General features: G+C 38.7%; 2 protein-coding genes across 2 annotated transcripts; one reads left to right on the forward strand and one right to left on the reverse strand.

Moving 5' to 3' along the window:
• The first annotated feature begins 266 nt into the window (after positions 1–266).
• Positions 267–14,318, forward strand: hlfa (HLF transcription factor, PAR bZIP family member a). Its single transcript, XM_007564989.2, has 4 exons — positions 267–663; positions 3,996–4,355; positions 10,639–10,841; positions 11,439–14,318. The coding sequence occupies exons 1-4, from the start codon at positions 549–551 to the stop codon at positions 11,652–11,654; spliced, it is 894 nt and encodes a 297-aa protein (XP_007565051.1). The 5' UTR covers positions 267–548; the 3' UTR covers positions 11,655–14,318.
• Positions 14,319–17,240: 2,922 nt separating this feature from the next.
• On the reverse strand, positions 17,241–22,544 carry mmd (monocyte to macrophage differentiation-associated). The gene is made up of 7 exons (XM_007564991.2): positions 22,125–22,544; positions 20,336–20,417; positions 20,089–20,249; positions 19,866–19,940; positions 19,682–19,783; positions 19,524–19,593; positions 17,241–18,452 (listed from the first exon to the last, which is right to left on the reverse strand). The coding sequence occupies exons 1-7, from the start codon at positions 22,259–22,261 to the stop codon at positions 18,249–18,251; spliced, it is 831 nt and encodes a 276-aa protein (XP_007565053.1). The 5' UTR covers positions 22,262–22,544; the 3' UTR covers positions 17,241–18,248.
• Positions 22,545–22,846: the final 302 nt, after the last annotated feature.

The following is a 22,846-nucleotide window of genomic DNA, read 5'->3' on the forward strand; positions in this document are numbered from 1 at the left end:
CCAGAAAATTTCTGAGTTTATTTTATTATACTTAGCAAATTTTCTAGAGTTTTTTTTTTTGGCAGAAATATATTCTTCTCTTTCCTCTTTTTCCCATCTACGATGGCCCTGATCCGCGGTCGCACCCAACTGTCAGTAAAGGCAGCACGGACATGGGGTTTTACCTGACGTCCCTGAACGTACAGTCCCCGCCCTGCCCGGTGCTTTGACGTCACTGGCGCCCGTCTCCTCACATGCACCGGGGAGTGCAGCAGCGGCTCCCCCCACCTCCCTGCCTTCCTCCTCCTCCTCCTCCTCCTCTCCACCCTCTCTGCCAGAGAGCCCCGACGACAGACAGCCATCCAGCCGCTCGCCGTCCTGCTCCTGCCGCCGCCGCTGCTGCCGCTGAGTGGAGTGTGGTCTCTTTTTTCCACCTACGTGGGTTTCTCCACGAGCCGGACAGCGAGTTTTTATTATTTTTTTGAACTATTTTTTTTTTATTTTTTATTAATTACTAACCGGGTTTGGGGACATTTAATCTTTTTTACTCCTGCTGCCCTTCAAGTGAAATGGAGAAAATGGCCAGACCTCTTCCTATAAACCCAACTTTCCTGCCGCCGACTCATGGAGTCCTGAAATCCCTGCTGGAAAACCCGCTGAAACTCCCGTTTCACCACGATGAAGGTACGCTGTCTTAAAAAAAAATGTGCAAAACTTACTGCGCACACAGGTGCACGTAGGACTGCTTGTTGGCGCACTTCTTTGATCTGACAGATATAGCGGACTAAAAGGACACAGGTCAACCAAATCACCTAAAAGTGGCGCGTCTGTGTAGTTTGCGATCTTTGTTAAAAATTAAACCGTAATCTGATTTGCAAGGGAGCGGCAAAAATAGAGAAATTAGAATCCTGTGTAATTCGGGTTTAATGTTTATAACTGGCAGATTTGGCGTCAAATTCAGTCAGTAAGTGATTTAAACATGAAGTTATTTTCTCAATGAACACTTTAAGAGTCCAGATTTAACCGCGCTGCTGTTGTGTCTGCGCTGTTAATAGCGCAAAGCGCTGTTTATAACATTTAAACCCCGCTGTCTTCAATGAGACTCATTAGCAGTACCGATACCTGTCGATAGAGGGCATTTTCCATGTTGAAGCCTCTCTTAGGACGTGTTAAATGGATGTTAGCTGATATGAATGGCGGATAATGTTTACCTTTAAAGGGCCAGGCTTCTCAAATATAAAATTTCTCACGGTTTAGTGAAAATTTCCACAGCTTCTAGTGTTTCTTCCAGTCAGATGACAGAGAGAGATGGGTAGACTTGTTTACAAAGGACCCTAAGCATTTAAAAAAAAAACCTTCGTGTTCATTCAGAATATAATTGAAAATGTTATTTATTTCAGTATAGTTGTTTATATTTCATATATTTATATATTTAGGTGATTATGGTTTACACCTAAAGATCAAACATTCAGTTTCTCATAAACATTTAATATAGTCAGACCAATAATTAGAATAAAAAGTATTTTTAATACAGAATTTCTTTGCTATGTAGGTGCTGTGGAGGTGAATGACAAAAGAAGCTGCTGTATCTAAGAGTTTTAATGGAAAGTTAAGTGGAGGGAAAAAATTGTGGTGGAAAAAGGTGCATATGGATAACAATAGACTTCAGTGAATTGTAGAAATTAAAGATTTTTTGCCACAAAAAATTATTGAATTCACATGGGCATATTGTTTAGTATGCCTACCTTTTTCTCTTTAATTGGTCTAAGAAACTAAATTTTGGATTTTATCAACTGGACCATAAAATATTGGACATGGATAAAAACAGAAACTCCAACTGTGTAACTGATTGGACATTAGTTTCACTTTTTGAATCAATATACAAAAAGTAAATGATATTACAATCTATGAATATATAATACAAGCTGCCATGATGGATTTGGAGGTTGTCATTAAGGGGAAACCTCAAAAATTAAAGTCCCACTTCCGACCTAACAGGAAGTTAGAAGGTTTCTGGGTTCCTACGCATTCTTAAAAAATGAATGGGGAAGTTCCCGTTTAAATCAATTTCCTTGTCTGGATAAGTGTGAAAAAATATTTTAATATTTGAGCATTATTTTCCAGCTATCAATTGCAATCAATATCAGGGATTTTAGGTTATTTAGCTTGAACCACAAATGAGTGCAAAACTTGTTATAATTTATGCAATTCTTTATAATATAAAATCAATGTAAGCAGTTTATAAATTAAATAAAAAATAATAATTTCACAACTATCATAATGCCTAAACAACTTTACTTTTAGGATTTTAACAACAAAAGGTACAAAAATTGCTTTTTAAAAGATAATACAAACAGATTAAGAGTGTTAAAGTTGAAAGAGTAATGCAGGATGATTCAGTCCCGATGTGAAAAATCTATTTTCCTATTTATCTAGAATGAATAGGATAAAATAAAATAAAAAATATCGAAAATATATATATTTTTAATTTGCTTCGAGGTCATTTTTTTTAAGACCTAGAAGCTCTTAAAATTGACGGAAGCAACCAATTGACCCCCCCTCTATGAAATAATTCACTAATAATTTGGAGTTACTTTAAGCAGAAAATTTTATGAGAAGGTCGGGGGACCACTGTTTTACAGACATGCAAAATGTGCATGTATCACACTTAAAATATAAACTCCTACCATAAATTGTATCCAAAACAGTTTTGTTATTGTCATTTATTTAGTTATGGACATTGGTATTAGGGATACAAACAATTAATTGACTTACGAGTAATTGACTGTTAATGGTTTATTAGATTAAAATTAGCTCCAGCCGATTACTTAACGCCAGCTTCGACCAGACCGCCGTCCAGCAGAGGGCGCAGCTGGTCATCCTTAAGCGGAGCCAAGACAGAAAGATGGCGGCCTTACCAAAATGGGAAAGAAACGGTCCAACCAGAGTCCGTGGTGGGATGCAAAATTCATTTTCTGCGGTTTGTTTCGAATTATAATTTTTTCACATTAATGGCGGTCATACAGCCGAGCTGCATAACGAAGCCGCGCCAACTTTATGAACTGAAAACTACTGATGTGCTACGAAGGTGAGGATGATGTGACGACAGAAAAACGGAGAAAAATTATAACACAAAATTATAACACGATGGAAAAAACAAGGCGCTAAAAAGCAAGTTTGATTTTTGGAGATTGTTGTGAGTTAAAGCGCTTCATGGAGTGAAGTTTTAATATTCTATCAAGAGCAAGTAGAGGCGGTTTCTGTATGAATTTTTTTCCTCATTTTTCTATTTTGCAACTTAAAAGGTTCCTGTGTTATATTTTAGAAATATAAGTTTAATAATGTGACAAGCATTTTTCTGTTTATTCAGTCAATATTTCATACTGCTGACAGAAAGTAATATTAAAATTTAATGATGTTTAAATTTAGCCCTTCATGTTATGGAAAGACGGTCGGCCCTCTTGATTCAAGAAACGAAAATGACTGCTCACCAGTAGATCGATAAAATCGATCAATTTTACATTAACTCATTAATTGATCGCTTTCATGCCTAATTGGTGGGCTGCCACAAAAACAAGTATTGCTGGGCGATAAATTATCCCAGAAGTTTTCGTTACTGTTGTTTTGAGAACACAATATCAAAGATCAATAAACTTTAAATTCTAATGAACACTTACCACTGGAACTGGGAGACATTTTACATATCCAAGTTTAATAAACAAAACAGAAACGACAAATAAAATGGATCACGAATAGTTGAGACCAATTCTTTTGCCAGCCAGATTTTGGAAAGAGATAAAAGAGAAAAACTTTAAATGATTCAAATGGAAATGATTGAGTTTTAATTTATCATGTGATTAATTGATTTATTCTGACTTGCCTACTAATTGGTGTTGTTAAATCAGCTGTGGTTTTGTTTTGACCACAGCTTCTGGTCCTGATTAGACTGAAGTGACGCAGATTCCTACTAGATGAGTCCAGGATGAAATCTGATGGGATTTGTTTTCTTTTTTCAGGATTTGGGAAGGATAAGGAGAAAGAGAAAAAGCTGGAAGATGAGAGCAGCACAGCCAGCCACCCCCAGTCGGCCTTCCTCGGGCCCACCCTGTGGGACAAGACCCTGCCGTACGACGGCGACAACTTCCAGCTGGAGTACATGGACCTGGAGGAGTTCCTGTCAGAAAATGGCATCCCAGCCAACACGGCCCAGAGCGAGCAGGCCCCGCAGGCGGCGCAGCCGTCCCAGGCAGCACTGCAGCAGGTCCCGCCACCCAAGCCACCCACCCCCTCAGTGGTGGACCTCAGCAGCCGCGCCACCACCTCCGTTCACACAGCCATGCCGCCTCAGACCTGCCTGCACAGCCCAACCGCCGCAGGTAGGAAGCATGCTGAGGCACACCTGCTCACTCACACACATGGGTCCTCAAATGTCCTCCACATGTCCTTAGATGATGTCTGCGCATTCTTAAAAAGACTTAAATGTATCTAAAATTTAGGTCTTAAAAGACTTAAATTCATGTACCCATAGTTAAGTTCTTTAAAATGTCTTAAATTCCCGTAAAGTTAAGGCCTTATGAAGTCTTAAATTAATGTATCTAAAGTTAAGATCTTAAAAAGTCTTAAGTTTGTGTATCTAAAGACAAGGCTTTATGAATTAAATTTATGTAACTAAAGATAAGACCTTATAAAATCTTAAATTCATGTATTTAAAGATAAGGCCTTAAAATGTCTTAGTCATTAGAAAAATTTTAAGTTGGTTTTAAATACGTTGATCACAGGCCTTAAATTTTGTCGTGGCAGGATGATTTAGTCTCCTATATTCTATGTACTCTATTTTTCTGCTTTCATCTTCATTATGTTCTCTAAATTCAGGCAGTTGATGCTGCCAGTAAGTAATTGCTAATATACTTTTGATAGCTAGCTTTTTTTCCATCAAGGGTAAAGGCAAATTAATGCTTAGTTGGCACTTCTGTTACCAGGTAAATGCAAGACTAGGTGCAGTTTGTGCAAAACAGGGAAAAAAAAATCTTAAGTTTGACACAGTCGAGTCCCCCAAGAATTCCCTATAGTTGTAGTTGTTTTGGCCTTCAATACCATTTAAAGTGACATTAAAAAGGTCTTAAAAAGTATTAGATTTGACTTGCTAAAACCTGCAGAAACCCCGTTTCAGGTTGGAATGAAAATGATTCAATCTGTTAGTAATGCTGCGGGCTGATGAAGTATGCAGCAGGGCGGCTCTCATTGAGCTCCGATTGGCTGAAAGAAGCCCCTCCCCCTCATTGTTTTTGTTTACTCCACATTGTTTGGTTTTTTTTAAAGCTGTGCCTCAGGCTTGAACTCGCTGAACCACATAAACTCACTTCACCCGACTCCACAAGGAGGAAACTTTCAGATTCACACGTTTTTGAATCTACCTGGCGTTTTGGTCACCGCAGAAAACTTCTCGTTAAGGAAGCGGTTACATAACGAGCTGGCATCCAGGAGGCAGCGGCTGCTTTTCCTGCCTGATCCGGGGACCGGTTCCCTTCCAGACTCTGATCGGCTGCTGGCAGTGGATCAGATCATGGAAGATAAACAGATGGAGACCCTGAGGGTGTTTACCTGAAGGGGCGGGGTCCCAGTGAGGGGCCTCTCGTGCCTGTCGGAGGGCCTCACTGACCCAGTGAGTCAGATGTTTTCAGGTTAATAAAATTATAACGGATCGGTCTGATTCCAGCTGCTGAGTCTGGTTTAGTTGGAGATGTTTGGTGCTGGAGGTCCGTCTCCTCCCAAACATTTCCTCGGTCAGGAAGGAAGAACCCTGCTGGAGGTTCTGTAAACAGGTCTTACCTCATCTGTAATGTGCTGAACACGTTGCCAGGGAGAGGGATGATTATTATTATTCCACATTTTGTTAAATAAAATCTCAGAATCTTAAGTTTTAAGGAGAAAAATCATCCAAAATAAAGCAACAAAATGCAGGGATGAAAACAAATGCATGGGACATTAAATCAGCTTCGTTTTACTCTTAAAACAATTTTACTGTTACCATTTCTCAGGAAATTTATCAGATTGTGAAAAACACTCAATAAAAATTAATATTTGCACATTTTTACTCACATTTCCTAATGTGTGTTTGTTACAATTTAAATTGATGTAATATTTAAAGATTTTGTTTAGTTTCATTTTATATTATCAGAAAAATTATTGTTAATGGTAATAATTCTAACAATAATGTCGATAAAAGAAAAAAAAATGTTTAATAAAATAAATGAATAAATCCTGAATTGAATAAATGTTAATAGTAGGAAGAGGAAATAAATGAATGCATTATAATAAAAGTTAATGTGCCACTACTAAATTTGCCCTGCCCACTTACTGCACAAAATAATTTCACTGTTTTTTGGAAATTAGGTAAATATTTTTATTATTCACATTTTAATGACCTTAAAATGTGACATGACTATGTTATTATTTATTTATAATGTGACTGAATTAATAGAAAAAAGTAATCATTCAGTGATTTATTTAAATAATTATGGCTGGTTTGGTCCTCCGTATTTTCTGCAGACAATCCTGCAGTCAGACTGGCTCCATAATTTCAGGCGTTTGAGGATTTTTCAGGCTGCAGCATTGCAGCTTCAGCTCAGATCTTAGAGGAACTCCTGCTCTGTTTGATGTGTCCGGGTTCTGTTTGGGTTCTGTTTGGGTCCGTCTAGCAGTTCACATTTAGCTCTCACGTGAAGCCAGGATGGGGTTTCCTCTGGCGTGCGACACCATGTGACGGGCGCATGCGGGCAGCCGTGTGCAACGCCGAGCTGCAAACCGGAGCCCCCTCCTTTTCTTTTCTCACTTTCTCTCCCCCCCACATCCACTCCACCCGCTCTGCTTCCTGTTCCACCCCCCCCGGGACCCGGCCCAGACTCAGAGCACACGCTGTACCCTGCAGAGGTCACATGGACTTGGGCGTGCTCCGGTCACATGTGCGCCACATTGTTCCAGCTCAGCGAGTCTGGTCTCGTCTAACCAGCTCCGCGGCCTCCACCGCAGCGTTGCAGGACCTGCAGCTGGCAGATAACATCCTAGGTGTGCCGCTGCTACGGCCTTCATAGGTCAAAGGTCACATTCAGGACATCGACCCCTCAGCGGCCGGAGGGGGAGTCGGGTTGCAGGTCGAGCTGCACCTGATTCCAGTTATTCAACTCCAGTCTTGAAGAAGACGCCGAGTGCAGCTTTCTTCTTCACTAAATGTAAACAAACCTGGAGAGGCGTCAGATTTTAATGGCTGGAGGATTTCTCTAGTTTTCGGTGAAAGACCATGATCCATTTCTTCTGCTAGCGCTAGACTAATGCGTTTGTTTTAGTTGTATTTACCCAGAATGCCGTTCGCTAAACTACAAAGTCGTGCAGTTTAAGATAACTTTATTTTAAACCTTAAAATGAACTGAAATTGTTTCTGGACAACTGATAATTTCATTGGTTCATCTTTAGAAAGTGATGTATTTAAATATATATATATATATATGTATGTATATGTTTCTTCAGAGTAAGATAGAAACATCAGGATGAAGCTCTGAAAGATTTAAAACATAAATATCAGAAAATAAGTTAATTCTCACACAGTTAATCATTATTTCTTCTAAAGAATTAATATTTTACTATTAATTCATTTTATAAAGTGACTTTAAAAATATATTCTATAATTATTGCATTATTTGTTATTATCAATAAAATAGGATAAAATAACATTAAAAGGTACCACAAGCATAAAAAAATAAAACCTCCTTTGTAAATCTTTTAAATATTTCTGCAGAATGTCCATCAGTTGCACAATTCGCCCCATTCATGCCTCAAATGATGGATCACTAACTTTCATCTGATTTCTGTTAAACTTTAAACCAGTGGAAACTGCAGAAGATGCAATTTTCAGTTTTATTGAATTTACAGAGAAGAAAATGCAGATTTTTCACTAATTATCCAGCAGAATGATGGGAAACCAGCCAGTCGATGGATGCACTGCTGTTCTCTCTCTGGTATATTTTATCATCTGAGGCTCAACGTTGCAGCTTTAAGGTTTTTTGAGGTGAATTTAAAAACCTTCACGACCTGAAATGATCTTCCTCTGAGAGTATTTACAGTAAACAGAGTTTACCCTCCCGTTCTTCCACCCGACTCTGAGTTCAACAGTTCACAGATATGGCTGGTCGTCATGACGACAGTGCTCATAAAATCATAAAAAGCCCGATACGATCGCTGAGCGTGACGTCAAGCTGGATCCAGATAATAATCTGTAAAATCAATAAATCTATACTGCAGTATAAAAAAAAAAGTTATTGAATTTGGTTTAGAGGTTTCCATGGAAACCCAGCAGGTCATCCTCCGCAGGTTGCTGATTAATCTCAGTTCATTCCTCCTCTTGGGTCTGGTTAGAACCGGGTCGTTGAGTTTAGACGTTCCTGTTCGGACCGGTTCTGCCTGGGTTACCTGCGTTCGCCTCACAGAGGTCAGGTCAGACTATTTGTGTCGCCTCTTAAAGACGGATTATCTTTAATCTGGTCTCTGGTTTAGAAGTGAAAGAACAGATGAGAAACAAAGTCTGAGACATCTTTCTGTCTGAAACGGCAGAGAAACACACAGAACTAAATCTGAAACGATTAATCACGATTAATCGATTACTCAAATAATCATAGCAGTGATTAACTAGAGTGTACCGATTCAAAAAGAGCCATTTACTGAAACAACAATACAATCAGAGCAGAATTAAGCCAGAACTTTTGTCCAGTTCCTAGTGCAAATATGAATTAAGATCAAACTAACTCACAAGTAACTTTTCAACAAGATATAGGAATTTGTTTAAAGTCAATAATTTCTTAATATTGGTGAAAACGTTCTAGTTCCACTGGCAGATTATTGCATTAACATGTGAAAAATGTTTTGTTATAAGTAATATAATCTACCACTTTTAAAATCAACATTAAGGAATTGTTTACTCAAAATAAGCTTCTTGTATATTCATTTTGCCTTATGTTAAGAGTTCTGAGATATTTCCACTAGAAACTAAACCAAAGATACTTGGTAGGATTTAGTGTTTTTGGCAGGAAAGTCTCCCGTATATCTGACTTAGAACAATTCATCAGAATATGATGGTAGATGTCAGATAGCTTTGGGTTTTCAGATCTAGATCCGTTTGTTCCAGCGGATCTCCTGCAGCGCTGCAGAGCAGGTCAGCGGCTCCGACCTCGTAAATGTGGGTCATGATGTTCGAGCCGCCAGCGGATCAGCGGCCGATGAAAATGCACGTAGCGCCTGGAGTTGTTCAGGACAGGAAGTCAGGAGTTTCAGAGCTCCTGAAACAGTCCCACAGCAAGCGAATCCAGATTTTTTCCTGCAGTCTGAACGGACCAATTCCGATCTTTTCACCTCCTAAAACATCCGATTTGTGCCTCTTCCATATCTGAAACTACATCGTATCCGATTGTTTCTAAACCCGTCTGAACTGTCATGTAGTATTTTATCCGACTGTTACACTATTAATATGAGAAATGAGTCATAATTTGGCACCAGAAGAAGCCAAAAGCCAGCTGTAAATCAAGATTTAAACAATGGCTGAAAATGATAATTAAATTATAAAAGAAGTCTGTCAGTTCCTCCACTCTTCTGACTCGTCTGTCTACACATCCAAACAAACTGTCAACATTTACTATTAGTTCTGCCTTCTTTTTATTAGCTTTCTGCTTATGATCTACACTGAATAGAATAGAATAGTATGGTAACAATGAAATGTTGTACAATGAAATATGGGCACAATTCTTCAGATGAAAACAATGACTGACTTTTAAAAAATCTAATTTCTCACTTATCTGTTGATAAAAATTTAATTTAAAGGGGTGGTATTATCCACATTTCTTAACTTTACAACCCCCAACAAAAACATACCTGGAGTTTTGCTTTGATTCTTTCATGCATGTTTGAGAAATCCTTTAATCGCCATGGCAACCATTCACCTGGGCAAAACGCCTGGGTGGGCCTAACCCCGCCTTGGAGGACGAAGCTCCTCCTAAGAGCTACAAAACTTCGGCCTCACAGAGAAGCCCTCTCCCGCTTGGCTCCTTCAGACTAGCCAGCAGTGATTAGCAAACAACTGATGGAACTGCACATCTGGTAAAAAGTTTCAGAAAGAGCAGGAGTTTTTAAAGAGACTTTAAATTACAATGTCAAAGTCTTTTAAATTCATATTTGATTATATAATTGCTTGATTGTGCTATAAAAAGGAAAACACAAAACTGCCGCTTAAAGCCTCCACTGTGTCAGAATTAAAGCTCCCATTGCTGAATAAATGTTAAAATTTATTAATAAACATGATCTATTATTACTTCTGTAAACGATGTGCTGCTGTGTGATGCCTACGTTCTTCTTCTGTGGTTTCTGGTCGCTTTGAAGACGTAACGCGTTCACGCAGTCGGGTTTAATTAGTAGCAAAATATCAGATTATAGCAAAAAATCAGAACCTGCTGCTTCCAGATCAGCTGTTGGTCGAGGGTTTGTATAACCATTGTGTCGCAGCACCACCTGCTGGTCGGTGGAGGTATTACTGCCTAAAGCAGAACTGGAAGCTTCACAGGGAACAAACATGGCCTCCCGGTTCTGATGTTGTGTTTGTCTCCTCTGCCCGGTCCGCAGCCAGAGACACACCCAGCCCCATCGACCCAGAGTCCATCCAGGTCCCGGTGACGTATGAGCCGGACCCGGCCGACCTGGCACTGTCCAGCGTTCCGGGTCAGGAGATGTTCGACCCCAGGAAGCGCAAGTTCTCCGCCGAGGAGCTGAAGCCGCAGCCCATGATCAAGAAAGCCCGGAAAGTCTTCATCCCTGAGGACCTGAAGGTGAGGAAGAGTCATCAGTCTGTGGGTTAGACCAGAACCCAGAACCAGAATTCAGAACCAAAACATGGGAAATAAAATCTTTCTTTTTTCATTTTGGCAGATTTAGATTTTAACTTTAAAATATTAACTTAGAATCTTTTCTTCCGCTTTTTCTTTCTTTGTTCATTTTTCTCATTTTCTTTCTTCTCTTCCTTTCTCCCTCTTTCTCTTCCTTCCTTGCTTCCTTCCTTCCTACACTGTTTTGTTAGGTCAGTCAGAAGCAGCTGATCTTTTTAGATGTTTATGCAGATGCATGTTTGGCTGCGAATCATCAGGCGTTCACTAAAGCACTGCTGTTATTGCATTTTAGGCAATAAAATGTTCATTTTCTTGTTTAAAAATGAATTGAACTATTTGTTTTTTGTGTTTTTTTATGTATTTGTAATATTATATAAATTAAACTTAAGTGGTTAAATGAAAAGTCAGCAGAATGTTCCAACCCTTTTATACGATTAATCGTTAGTGACAGGATTCACCTTCAAAATAAAAGCATAATTGATTTTCAGTATTTCATTGCCACGTTGTTTTGCTGACTGAGCCCTCTGCTGCTCCCTGCAGGATGATAAGTACTGGGCGCGGCGCAGAAAGAACAACGTGGCGGCAAAGCGCTCGCGGGACGCGCGGCGCCTCAAGGAGAACCAGATCGCCATCCGCGCCGGCTTCCTGGAGAAGGAGAACGCCGCGCTGCGCGTCGAGGTGGCCGACTTGAGGAAGGAGCTGGGCCGCTGCAAGAACATTCTGGCTAAATACGAGGCGCGACACGGGCCCCTGTGAGCCCCTCCGGTGGCCCACCTCTGCTCCCAGAACCTCCAGTTTGCCCTCCTGTTTGAAGGACAATGTCTCTAATGGCGGCACCCCCACCTGTATGATTCTGGTATTTTATTAAGTTTCATCTCGTCTGCTCCTCTTTTGATTTCTCTACACGGTTTGAATAAATAGATATAAATATATTTCCATGTGCGTACTTCCCACTGTGAGGAGTTCGAGCCCGCCTCCTTCTCTACATCAGATCAGGACTAAAATCCTTTTTATTTTGTTGTTTTTAACCACTTATGTTAGTATTTCCTGTCCAGTCCAGGAACATTTTGCTCTCTGTTAGTATTATGTTTTAATTTCTTGAGCAATAATTTTAAATATGTCTCCACCTCCTGCTCCCGTTCGTTAACTTCTGCACTAACTAGCGTCTCACAATCGGATCCGGTTCAAGAAAATTCCTCTTATTTATCTCCCTTTTATTTCTCAGATGGAAGATTGTTGTTTTTATATCTATAAATAAATATATATATTCTGTTGATATAATTGTTAGTATTATTACTGCTCTGAAAGCTGTGGTTGTTTAGCCTCCTTCTCTTCAGGTTTAAGCATGATTTCTCTGTTTTTTTTTGACTAGTTATTGATTCTTTGGATTATGTTTGACTTGGCATGACTAGTCCGAGTGTTTTTGTTTTGTTTTTTCTTTCTTTTAGGACTCGGTGCAGATGTCTTGTCGGTGGCGTCTGTTTGCCGTCTTTTCAAAGATGGCTGTATGAATGTAAGAGAGAAAAAAGGTTGGATGGTGTTGTCCAATACTGTGGTTCACCCCATCAGTTTGTTTCCTGCAGACCAAACCAGAGATGTTTCCAGAAATCTATACACTGTTCCTTTTTTGTACAGTATTTTTCCAACATATATATAAATATATAAAAAATTGGTGAATTGTGTATTTTAAAGGCACAACAGGCCCAGAGAAATATTAAAAATGTGTTTAATAAAATAAATGAATAAATAAAGAGGTATTTTGATATTCTATTTGAGGGGATGGGAAGGAAGCCAAATTGTTGTGGGCATTATCGTAATTATAAAATATGATTTCAACGCTCCTTAATGTGCTTAATGTTTTCAAAAACATGGGATGGCGTTACTATGACGGCAGGGAAACTATAGCTGGTTCTTCCTGCTGCTCTGCGATTGTTTTCCTCAGTTGTAGCGAGTCCCTGAACCCGAGTGATGAACCTTGGAAGACTTCTTTTGTTGTTTTTGCTGTTTTGTTTTTAACTGCAGAGTCTTTAGATTGAAGCTGGAGTCATGAGTCGTGTTTAGACACCCATCAGAGGATATGTTGTTTCACAAGGCAGATCATGGCATGTATGGAAGACCAGAGGTGCCAAAATAATGGCATCTTTTTGTGTATGCATGAAAATCCTAAAGATTATTAAATACAAATATTTGCAGTTTGCGCTAATTATGCAAAACATAAGCCGTTCTAGAAAGGTTTACCTCAAAAGTCATCTCACTGCAGTAGAAGAGCCCACTAATGCCAGGTGTCGCATTACCTATACATACCAAAGATTGCTTTGGAAGCAATTATCCCCAATCAACAACACAAATTTGCATGGTAATTATTTTATTCAAATAAACCAGCTCTGCTTAATTTGACCCCTGGTTAATGGCAAAAACTATATTTTTTAATATTTTTGCCATAAGTGCTTTTTTCATTCAGTTTTGAAAAGATTGCATTTTATTTTGTTAAAAGGCTCATAAAATATCACATCAAATTTTAACCACCTCGGAAGCATCATGGTTTTTAATGACGGTTGCTGTGTTTAGCTGTCACTTTTTGCTTGAAAATTAGATGATATGCAAATGTTTAAATTAGCAGTTTCCATTCCTGCCATAAATCTTTCATTAAGTTAAAGCAAACGCTACATCTTGAACACAAGTGGGGAGAAACTCTGTAATAATTCAACAAACACATTTAACATACTCTTATTAGGATTTTTCAGTTGCTCATTAATTTCAATTAAGTTTTTGGCATCTCTGGACTTCCATATTTGTCTCCTGAGGTCATGCTCATTTGGATCTTTAGTATTTGGTTCATTTAAAGTTTGTAAAAGTGAAATGAAATAAATCCTGGAACCTCTGCCCCTGTAAAACAAAACTGTCACATTCCACTGAGACTTTTCGGAGCGTTTTTGATCTGGTCCACAGGTGCGAGCGATATTAAGCCACCATTTTGTTACCCAGAGTTTTCATCACTTTTGAGGCTCCAAAGCTTCCAGAGCGTCTTTGTTTTTTATTAGAATCAAGCAGGAAAAAGCCAGTAATGATCCGTGAAATCCCAAACGTACCTCATGTGTGGCGTGATCTCTCTACCTCACCTGGAAATATTAACCATAATAATTGTGAGTTTGTTCCAGTGCCTTTAATTCACCGACTGTTCCCAGTGTTTTGGTCCCATACAGCACCGCCCTGATGGCTCCAGATTGGCACCGAAAGATTTCCTGAACCTTCGTTTTATTTCAAACATTGCAGCAGATTTGTAACCATTGTATTCATGGCAACACCAACAGACTGTTTCAGAGTGTTTAAAGTGCAGCATAAAGGAGTATTACGTGTTGTTCAGCCCTCTGCCTCTCTGTCTGTAATTTCTAGTGTCTAATAAAAATCCCACTTATTTTCCCATGTGTTTTCATTCTCTGCACATGTCAAAATATTAGAATATTGTGAAAGTTTAATATTTCTAAACATTCTAAATATTGCTAGAAATATTTCGTATTTCTAGCGACTTGGATGTTGTTTAGATTTATCACACAGTAAAATACTACATGTTGTAATCTCTAAAATTGTGGCTCACAGATAGGCCTGTCGCAATAAACGATAAATCAATTAATCGCACGATAAATTAAACCTATCGACCTCATTTTAATTATCGGCTTTATCGTCTCTTCCTGCCTTTTCTTTCTTTCTCTTGACACTGAATGAAAAAAGGCTCAACTCCGGTGCTCTGCACTGACCCTCCCTTCCTATTTCCTTAGTGTAATGTCCAGCGCACACGACACGAGTCGTCGGCCCATTTTCAAAACCTGAGAGACACATTAGCCGACAGAAATCCTAGGTATAACGGTAGGTATAACATTTCCATTAAATCAGTGTCAAAAGGTATTGAAACAATATTATTGTTTATTGCAATAATTTTTTAGACAATCACTCAGCAAAATTTATCGTGACAGGCCTACTCACAGATGATGAAAACTCAAAAGAAAATTAGAATAGTATATCTGATTAATAAAAAAATGATATTTTAAGCAGAGATATTAGTTTTTTGAAAAGTATATTAATTTCTATGTGCTTAATATTTGGTCTGGGCTTCTTCTGGATGAAGTACTGGCGTGGCGTGGATGAGATCACCCTGTGGTTCTGCTGAGGTTCTGGAAGTCCAGGTTGAATTGATGACAGCCTTCAGATTATGTCCATTGTTGGTTCTGGTGTCTCTAATCTTTAAGTTTTAGCTTGTGGTTTCAGTTATATTATTTCAGCTTTTCTAATGTTCATCAGCTGCTAACTGTTGTTATAGTTACGCATCTTAAATGAGCAAAGTACAAAAACTACCAGTCCATCTTCAGAACATCCAAAACAAGAAGGAACAGTTGCACAAGTAAAGGTATTTTATGAATGAGACGGAAAAAAAAAAACGGTCCCATGCTGAGGTGATGGTTCATTTGCCAGAACTGCTGTAAAATGGCCACCAGAGGGCGTTAGTGGTGAAGCGAGATCCCAGTTGACTCCCAAGAAGAGCAGTGACATCCGGGTTCCTTCAGTCCTTATCGGAGTCTCATGACCAAGAACAGGTTAATCCAGAGCTTCGCTATTTTGCTAACCGTGACGGTTTTGACCCCAATCCTTCTGTCCACCTCATGCTACAATCTATCATCGCTTGTGAAGATATTTAAGGTGTTTTGACACCTGATAGTTTGATTGGGGAACAAACTTGCAACATTTGTTGCATTTTCAGCTGGTACTGTTGCCAAACGAATCAAACCTTTTGAAAAACCTGTTCCCCTCCTCGCCTGTGGAGGCGCTGCACCGAGAACTACTGAAAAAAATGAAAAGAAAAAAAAACCCTCAGAAGATAAATGGAGTGGCGTCAGATTTTAGCGGTTGTAAGACTTTTATATTGTCTTTGGTTTAAAAAAAAAAAGACACTTTCTTCCACTAGCTAGACACACGTTTGTTTTGGTTGCTTTTTTTCTTTCCCAGAATACCTTGCGCTGTAGTCTGCTTCCTGCTATTTTAGCGGTCTCCGTTCATACTATGCATTCGACCCAAACCCATAATCGGAGACATAAGTTTGTCATATGGGCCAAAACCGTCGCGTAAAAAGAGAAGAAAAACTGTTAGCAAAGTAGTCCAATTATTGTTGATTTTTGAAGGAAAGGATGTCATTCATGGTAGAGCCAGTCTTAAAATTTGCTGTATGTTTGCTGTTACAGTTTTACAAAGAACCTAATAGAAATAAAACCAAATAAAACCAAAATANTGGCTCACAGATAGGCCTGTCGCAATAAACGATAAATCAATTAATCGCACGATAAATTAAACCTATCGACCATTTTAATTATCGACTTTATCGTCTCTTCCTGCCTTTTTTTTCTTTCTCTTGACACTGAATGAAAAAAGGCTCAACTCCGGTGCTCTGCACTGACCCTTCCTTCCTATTTCCTTAGTGTAATGTCCAGCGCACACGACACGAGTTGTCGGCCCATTTTCAAAACCTGAGAGACACATTAGCCGACAGAAATCCTAGGTGGGTATAACATTTCCATTAAATCAGTGTCAAAAGGTATTGAAACAATATTGTCGTTTATCGCAATCATTTTTTAGACAATCGCTCAGCAAAATTTGTTATCGTGACAGGCCTACTCACAGATGATGAAAACTCAAAAGAAAATCAGAATAGCATATCTGATTAATAAAAAAAATGATATTTTAAGCAGAGATATTAGTTTTTTGAAAAGTATATTAATTTCTATGTGCTTAATATTTGGTCTGGGCTTCTTCTGGATGAAGTACTGGCGTGGCGTGGATGAGATCACCCTGTGGTTCTGCTGAGGTTCTGGAAGTCCAGGTTGAATTGATGACAGCCTTCAGATTATGATGTTATTCATGGTAGAGCCAGTCTTAAAATTTGCTGTATGTTTGCTGTTACAGTTTTACAAAGAACCTAATAGAAATAAAACCAAATAAAACCAAAATACCAGCAAGGACTGGATTATTTTCCAGATGTTAGCTAGCTGTCTGTTAAAAGAAAGGTGTTTACATTTCTAACTTCTGTAGGCTCAATTGAACAAATTAATAAAATCCAAATGTACTATTTAGTAAATTAAATAAAAGCTGATTTAGGTATAGCAGTCAGTTTTTCAGTAAAAGTCCAGATAAAAGTAGTTCTGTGTATAAACATTTGGTTGTAAAAAGAGATATTTTGTGTTGTAATTAATATTTTCCACTGTAAGAAAATTGTCAGTAATAATTTCACCCTTATTAAAATGTATAATTCTTGAACTGCAGTTTACTGAAAGCAAAATGAACTGAGTCCAGACAAGCTGCAGATATTGTCTTTATTGTCACATTACCAAGGTGATTTTCAGTACAGTGGAGCATTCAGATTTTAGAAGAACCATCACCAGCCAGTGAAAGAGACAAAACAAAAGCAATTATTCTCTGCAAAAAGGCCAGGGTCCTCAGAATCAACATAGAAAACAGACAAGAGAAGAGTCATGATTATTAAAACATGAGCCATGATTTGGTTTCAGACGTTGCTAGGAAGGAAAAACAAAACAGGAAGCAAACGTACAAAAAAAATCATAATGTCCTCATGATATGAAACACTGTTTAACATCGGTGTGCAAAAATCACAAGACACACAACAGGAAATGTTACACCGCACAACAGCTCACACACACTCACACAATATTCACATTTTTATAAAATAAAAAAAAAGTGATACATCAAACTGCTTTTAATTGGGAGTCTCCTCATTTGGCTCATTAACACCCCAGTCCTCCTGTTTCTCCTCTACATTAAGAAATACTGAGGAATTCTACCCAGCTGCCACCAGAGGGCGCCAACATCTTTCAGCAGAAACAGAGCATTCGCTGAACAGATATAAATAGAAGAAAACATGATTTATACAACATTTTTGGTTCAGATATGAGAATAACTATACCTTAACACTTTATTAACCAATTAATTTTTTTTTTAACTTTGAGCTTTTTGTTATGCTGCCTTTATTTGGAGCTTTGGTTTCTTTCAGTAGAAATAAGAGCTGCTGATTTTTAGCACCTTGCTCGATTTTCTCCGGATGAAACGGATCCACCCTTAAAGAGGAATGTGACTCGCTTTGAGTGGTTTTAAAAAGACGCTATCAAACGTCACAAATACCGAAGCTTTGGAGAGTTCTTCTCTTACAAAAACACTTGATTTCATCAGAGGATGGTGACAAACCTGCTTTCCTCCTGGTTACAAAACAGTAAACAAGTTAAGGTTGTTGTCGTAAACTTTTACTGTTGCAGCTTGGTTGGGCAGTGGGGGGGCGGCTGGGAGGAGAGCTGGTCAGGACTGGAGGAGGGATTCGGAGCTGGGCGCGTTGTACAGGTACTTCCAGATGGCGTAGTAGTGCACGGCGGCAGCCAGAGCCACAAACACGTGCCAGATGGCGTGAGCGAAGGGGATGACGCCGTCGCTCTTGAAGAAGAACACGCCGAGGCAGTAGATGAGTCCTCCACACGCCAGCTCCTGCAGGCCGTCCGTGTTGCTCTGGAAAAACAAAAACAGAGAAAAATTTCTTCCTAGAAGCTGCACTGGAACTCGAAAGCACGATATTCTTTATAACCACTAGAGGGCAGCACAGAGAAAAACGCAAATACTCTTAAACCTACATTAAATTCTGATTAGGGGCGGGACTTTGACGAGTTAATTTAGGTTTTACCCAGAGGTGGGCAGAGTATCCAAACATTATACTAGAGTAAGAGTAGCACTACTTCAACATATGTTTACTCAAGTAAAAGTAAAAAGTCTACTCAAGATCAAATTATCAATAATTAATATTTAAAAATTACATAATTAGATGGAGCAAAATATAAAGTTGAGTGGAAATTTTGGTATTTTAAGGACAAAAATGTCACAAAATAAAAAAAAGTCAGGCAATTTTTTTTTCCCTCCAAATCAGTTTCTTTAAATAAAAAAAAACAACTTATGAAACATTAACAAAAACTGCAGGTGTGTGTCTGTGTCTGGTGAATTTTTGATTAAAATCCAGACATTTACTCATTCAACAGTAGAAATACTTCAACATAAAATTACTCCAGTACAAAGCACAGAGTAGTAAAAATACTCCTAAAAGTAATTTCTTTCCAAAAAGTTGCTCAAATAAATTTAATAGTATAAATGTAACTAGTTAGTACCCAATTAATCACATTTTTAGTTTTTTAACAGATAAAGGTTCCAGCTACTCAAAAGTTTCTGGCACGCCTGTAAATCTGACGCTCAAGCGACATCCGCTAACGGCGATGGACAACAAACCTGCTTCTCTTGGCTCTCTGGGAATTCATTTCTGCTTCTAAAGATGATCTGATGCTAAGTTACGCTAGCAGGAGTTAGCCTGTCAGCGAAGCTAATGTAGCTTAAAATAGCATCTCAATGCTAAACATGATGCAGCAGCAGATATCACCAATGCTGATGTTAGCATGTTGAGCTCATATGTTTATTTGTTCAACAATTAAACAGAAAAAATGGGTTTTTGAATTGAAAATTTTGCTTATTTTGCCTATAAAGTTTAATTAATGACAGACCTTAACGTAATCCGGTAAAATGGCAGGATCTTCTTACCATTGATGTCACGACTGATGCAGGAAAAAATCCCATAGTCAAATAGAAGGCCAACTCCACCAGTTTGTACCTGAGAAGACAAACATGCGCAGGATGAAACCTCCGGGCCTCAGTTTGGACTCCCGCCGCTAACGGCTCTAATTTGAAAAGAAACTCACTTTTCATGATAGTTGAAGACATAAATGGTCCCGGCGGCAGCCATGAGCCACACAAACCAGCGCATGTGAGCCGCTAACGGTCCGAGCTCCCGCAGGTTCAACCTGAACCGAGACAAGAACAGAACCCACCCAGAGTGAGGCTTCTGTGAACACACACACCAGCTGCTCTCAGCCGGACGCTCACCAAGGTGTGTAAGAGGCAGCGATGAAGAAGTAGATGACGACTCGGTCACACATGTGGAAGCACTGCTCCACTGACCTGTAAAACACACAAACTGGTTAAACTGGTTCCAGGAAGATATGCCAAGTCATACTACACCTGTGGTTCGCACCACCTAATTACTCAACACTAAGTAGCATCTAAAATGGAGGCTTGGTTGTGAGGAAATGAATGCAAACCCTCTCACCTCATGTGGCTCTTCTTCCAGGTGATGATGTGAAACACGGTGGAGACCACGAAGAGGGCGCACAGGCCCAGTCCGTACACCCAGGCCGTGACACGCTCCCAGTTGTTGTTGGACAAGCAGTGCAACAGCGTCATTCCCACGAAGGCCGGCACGATGAGGAGCTGCGGAGACGAGAGCAAACAAACAGCGGTCAGCGGACATTCCCAGACTGGAGTGGGTCGGCGGCGTTCAGAGAGACGGGACTCACTGCGTGAGTGTAGCAGTTGGCAGCATGTTCATAGACGGTGGGCTGGTAGCGGCAGTTAGCAGAAGCCCGTCGGTTCATGAACCTGAAACCAGAAAAGTTAAACTTTTGAGTCAAAAAGACTCAACAGGCTGAAACATACAACCAAGTTTCTGTTTTTGTGACACAATAAGCAATGCAATAATTTCCAATTGCATGATTTATCTTTTCTCTTTCTACCAGAAAAATTAATCCTAAAGTCTTTAGTCTTTTGGTCTTAACTAGCTCATTTTTTGAAGCAAACTTTTGTTTCTTCAAAATGGTAATTTCTTCTGCTCCAGTGTTAATTCCAGTGTTAAAAGGTTCATTAAAATTTAGTTTATTGAACTTTGAGAATTGCACTACTATGCAATTACCATTATGTTACTTGAAAATGGTCTCAAAACAACAATATTATCTTTTGTCTCAATAACTTATGGATACCGTCAGGCCTATTCTGGTGAGCGTCTCTGCTTGTTTGGAAATCACAACTTCACCTCCAAATATTCAAATGAAGCTAAATATACAGGCCTGTCATGACAACAAATTTTGATAGACGATTAATTGTCTCAGAAGTTATTGCGATAAACGATAATATTATTGTTTTGGGATCACTTTCAAAATAAATGTTAAATTCTAAAGAACATTTAACACTGGAAGATATATTAAATATCCAAAATAAATAAACAAAAGAAATAAAATCAATTATGAAGAAAACAACAACAAAACTGTCCTTCAAAAGCACGGCGAGTTGAAACCAAACCAGAGTGAAGACTTTTGTATCCAGTTCTTGGTAGAAAGAGAAAAACAAGAAAAATGATCAATCATGCAAACAGAAGCTACTGAGCTTGTTTCAACATGTGATTAATTGATTTATTGCTCATTGCAACAGACCTACGAATATGTTGGCTCTGAGCTGATCCCTGATGCAATCATAGCTTCAACCAACCTGTTTGTCCAACCGTACACCTCACCACTGTCTCACTGTCACGACAAAACTGATCAAACTGATAGCAGAATTAGCTAACTAATGTAGTAATATATGTTGCTTAATGCAGTTCACCATTATCTGAACAGGTGCATGATAAAATAATAATGAAACAGTTCTGTTGTTTTTCTTATTTATTTTGTACATTTAAAATGTCTTCTGGTGTATTCCAGTGTTAAAATATTAACTTTAACACTGGAAAATGAACTGACATCTGTAGTATCCGTCATATATATGTCAGTATACATCTGTATTATTCTACAGATGTTATTACAGATGTATAATAACATCTGTAGTATGCATACTAACATCTGCATACTACAGATGTTAGTATGCTTTATAATTTCAGTGCTTAAGCATACTCACGTGGTGAAAACTATAATTTTTTTTAATTCTTCTATGCAGTAAAAAATCTCCAGGAAATGAGAATTACTTGATTTAACAATTTAAATATTAAAAAGTGTATTATTTGGCCAAAACAGAAGTATCTAAAACCCCAAAGATGTTTAATATAAATAATGATTAACACCGATTTCATATCGAAAGACAAAGAGACCGGAAGTGAATCCTTCCCATCTTATTGAGAAAAACTGATTTTCATAGATCAACAGGCATCCAGGAAGTCTGTCAAAATTATGAATCGTTTTTATCATAACTGTATCCTTAGATTGGTCAGTTGTTAAAACTTTGCATTTCTGGAAATTCTCATATAATTTACATAAACTTTATTCACGCAAAAAATTTAATTTTTATTATCTAAAAAGAGCCAAAACTGCCTTCACTTACCTGTAAAAACTATAAGCACCCTTCATATCTGCTCCTTTTTTATTCCACAGATGAAAACAATAAAGACCTGATGTTCTTGAGGAGGAATAAAACAATAAACCCGCCCGAGGAGCCACAGAAATCGAAAGGCCGAACATCCAGCTAGCGGGCTACAAGCTAACTGTAGCTACAAGGCACCGTCGGTATCACCCCGCCCACTGCTAAAGCTCCATTTTAGCCTTTTTCTCAACACCATTATGATGGAAACCCCGAATCAACGCCTCATCTGGAAGATGGAAATGTCCATAAGCACCAGCGTCTCACAGGTGGAAGCTCATAGCACCCCGAAAACCAAGCTGCCCAGACAGTAAATAAAAACGGAATCCCGCTGTGTTCTACCGGTGTTCAATTAGTTGATTGGCAGCGGGTTGAGCCAATCAGAGGCGACGCTTCTGCAACACGGGCCAATCAGATTTGAGGTAGGCGGTAACATTATAAATATTAACTTTCATAAATTGTTTATACACCTGACGCAAAGGTATTATATTTCAACAAATAATTTATCAATCAAATCAATATTTAAACACAAAAGAAAACTACTATAAATCCATAAATAAATAAAAACAATAGATATTTTTGTAACTGTGTTAATCATGTAATAAATACACAATAAAATGAAACATGCTTAATTAAATAGCAACTGAATAGAAAGATTAACATGTTCTATCTGTCTGTCTGTCTGT

This window comes from Poecilia formosa, unplaced genomic scaffold (assembly GCF_000485575.1).
Source record: "Poecilia formosa unplaced genomic scaffold, Poecilia_formosa-5.1.2 Scaffold170, whole genome shotgun sequence".
Lineage (NCBI taxonomy): Eukaryota > Metazoa > Chordata > Actinopteri > Cyprinodontiformes > Poeciliidae > Poecilia > Poecilia formosa.

Coding starts and splice junctions, on each gene's coding strand:
- hlfa (XM_007564989.2), top strand. CDS start 549: ATGGAGAAAATGGCCAGACCTCTTCCTATAAACCCAACTTTCCTGCCG. Junction 4,356..10,638: donor GCACAGCCCAACCGCCGCAG/GTAGGAAGCATG, acceptor CCCGGTCCGCAG/CCAGAGACACACCCAGCCCC. Junction 10,842..11,438: donor TCATCCCTGAGGACCTGAAG/GTGAGGAAGAGT, acceptor TGCTCCCTGCAG/GATGATAAGTACTGGGCGCG.
- mmd (XM_007564991.2), bottom strand. CDS start 22,261: ATGTTCGGCCTTTCGATTTCTGTGGCTCCTCGGGCGGGTTTATTGTTT. Junction 20,250..20,335: donor CCAACTGCTACACTCACGCA/GTGAGTCCCGTC, acceptor TCGTCTCCGCAG/CTCCTCATCGTGCCGGCCTT. Junction 19,941..20,088: donor TGGAAGAAGAGCCACATGAG/GTGAGAGGGTTT, acceptor TGTGTTTTACAG/GTCAGTGGAGCAGTGCTTCC.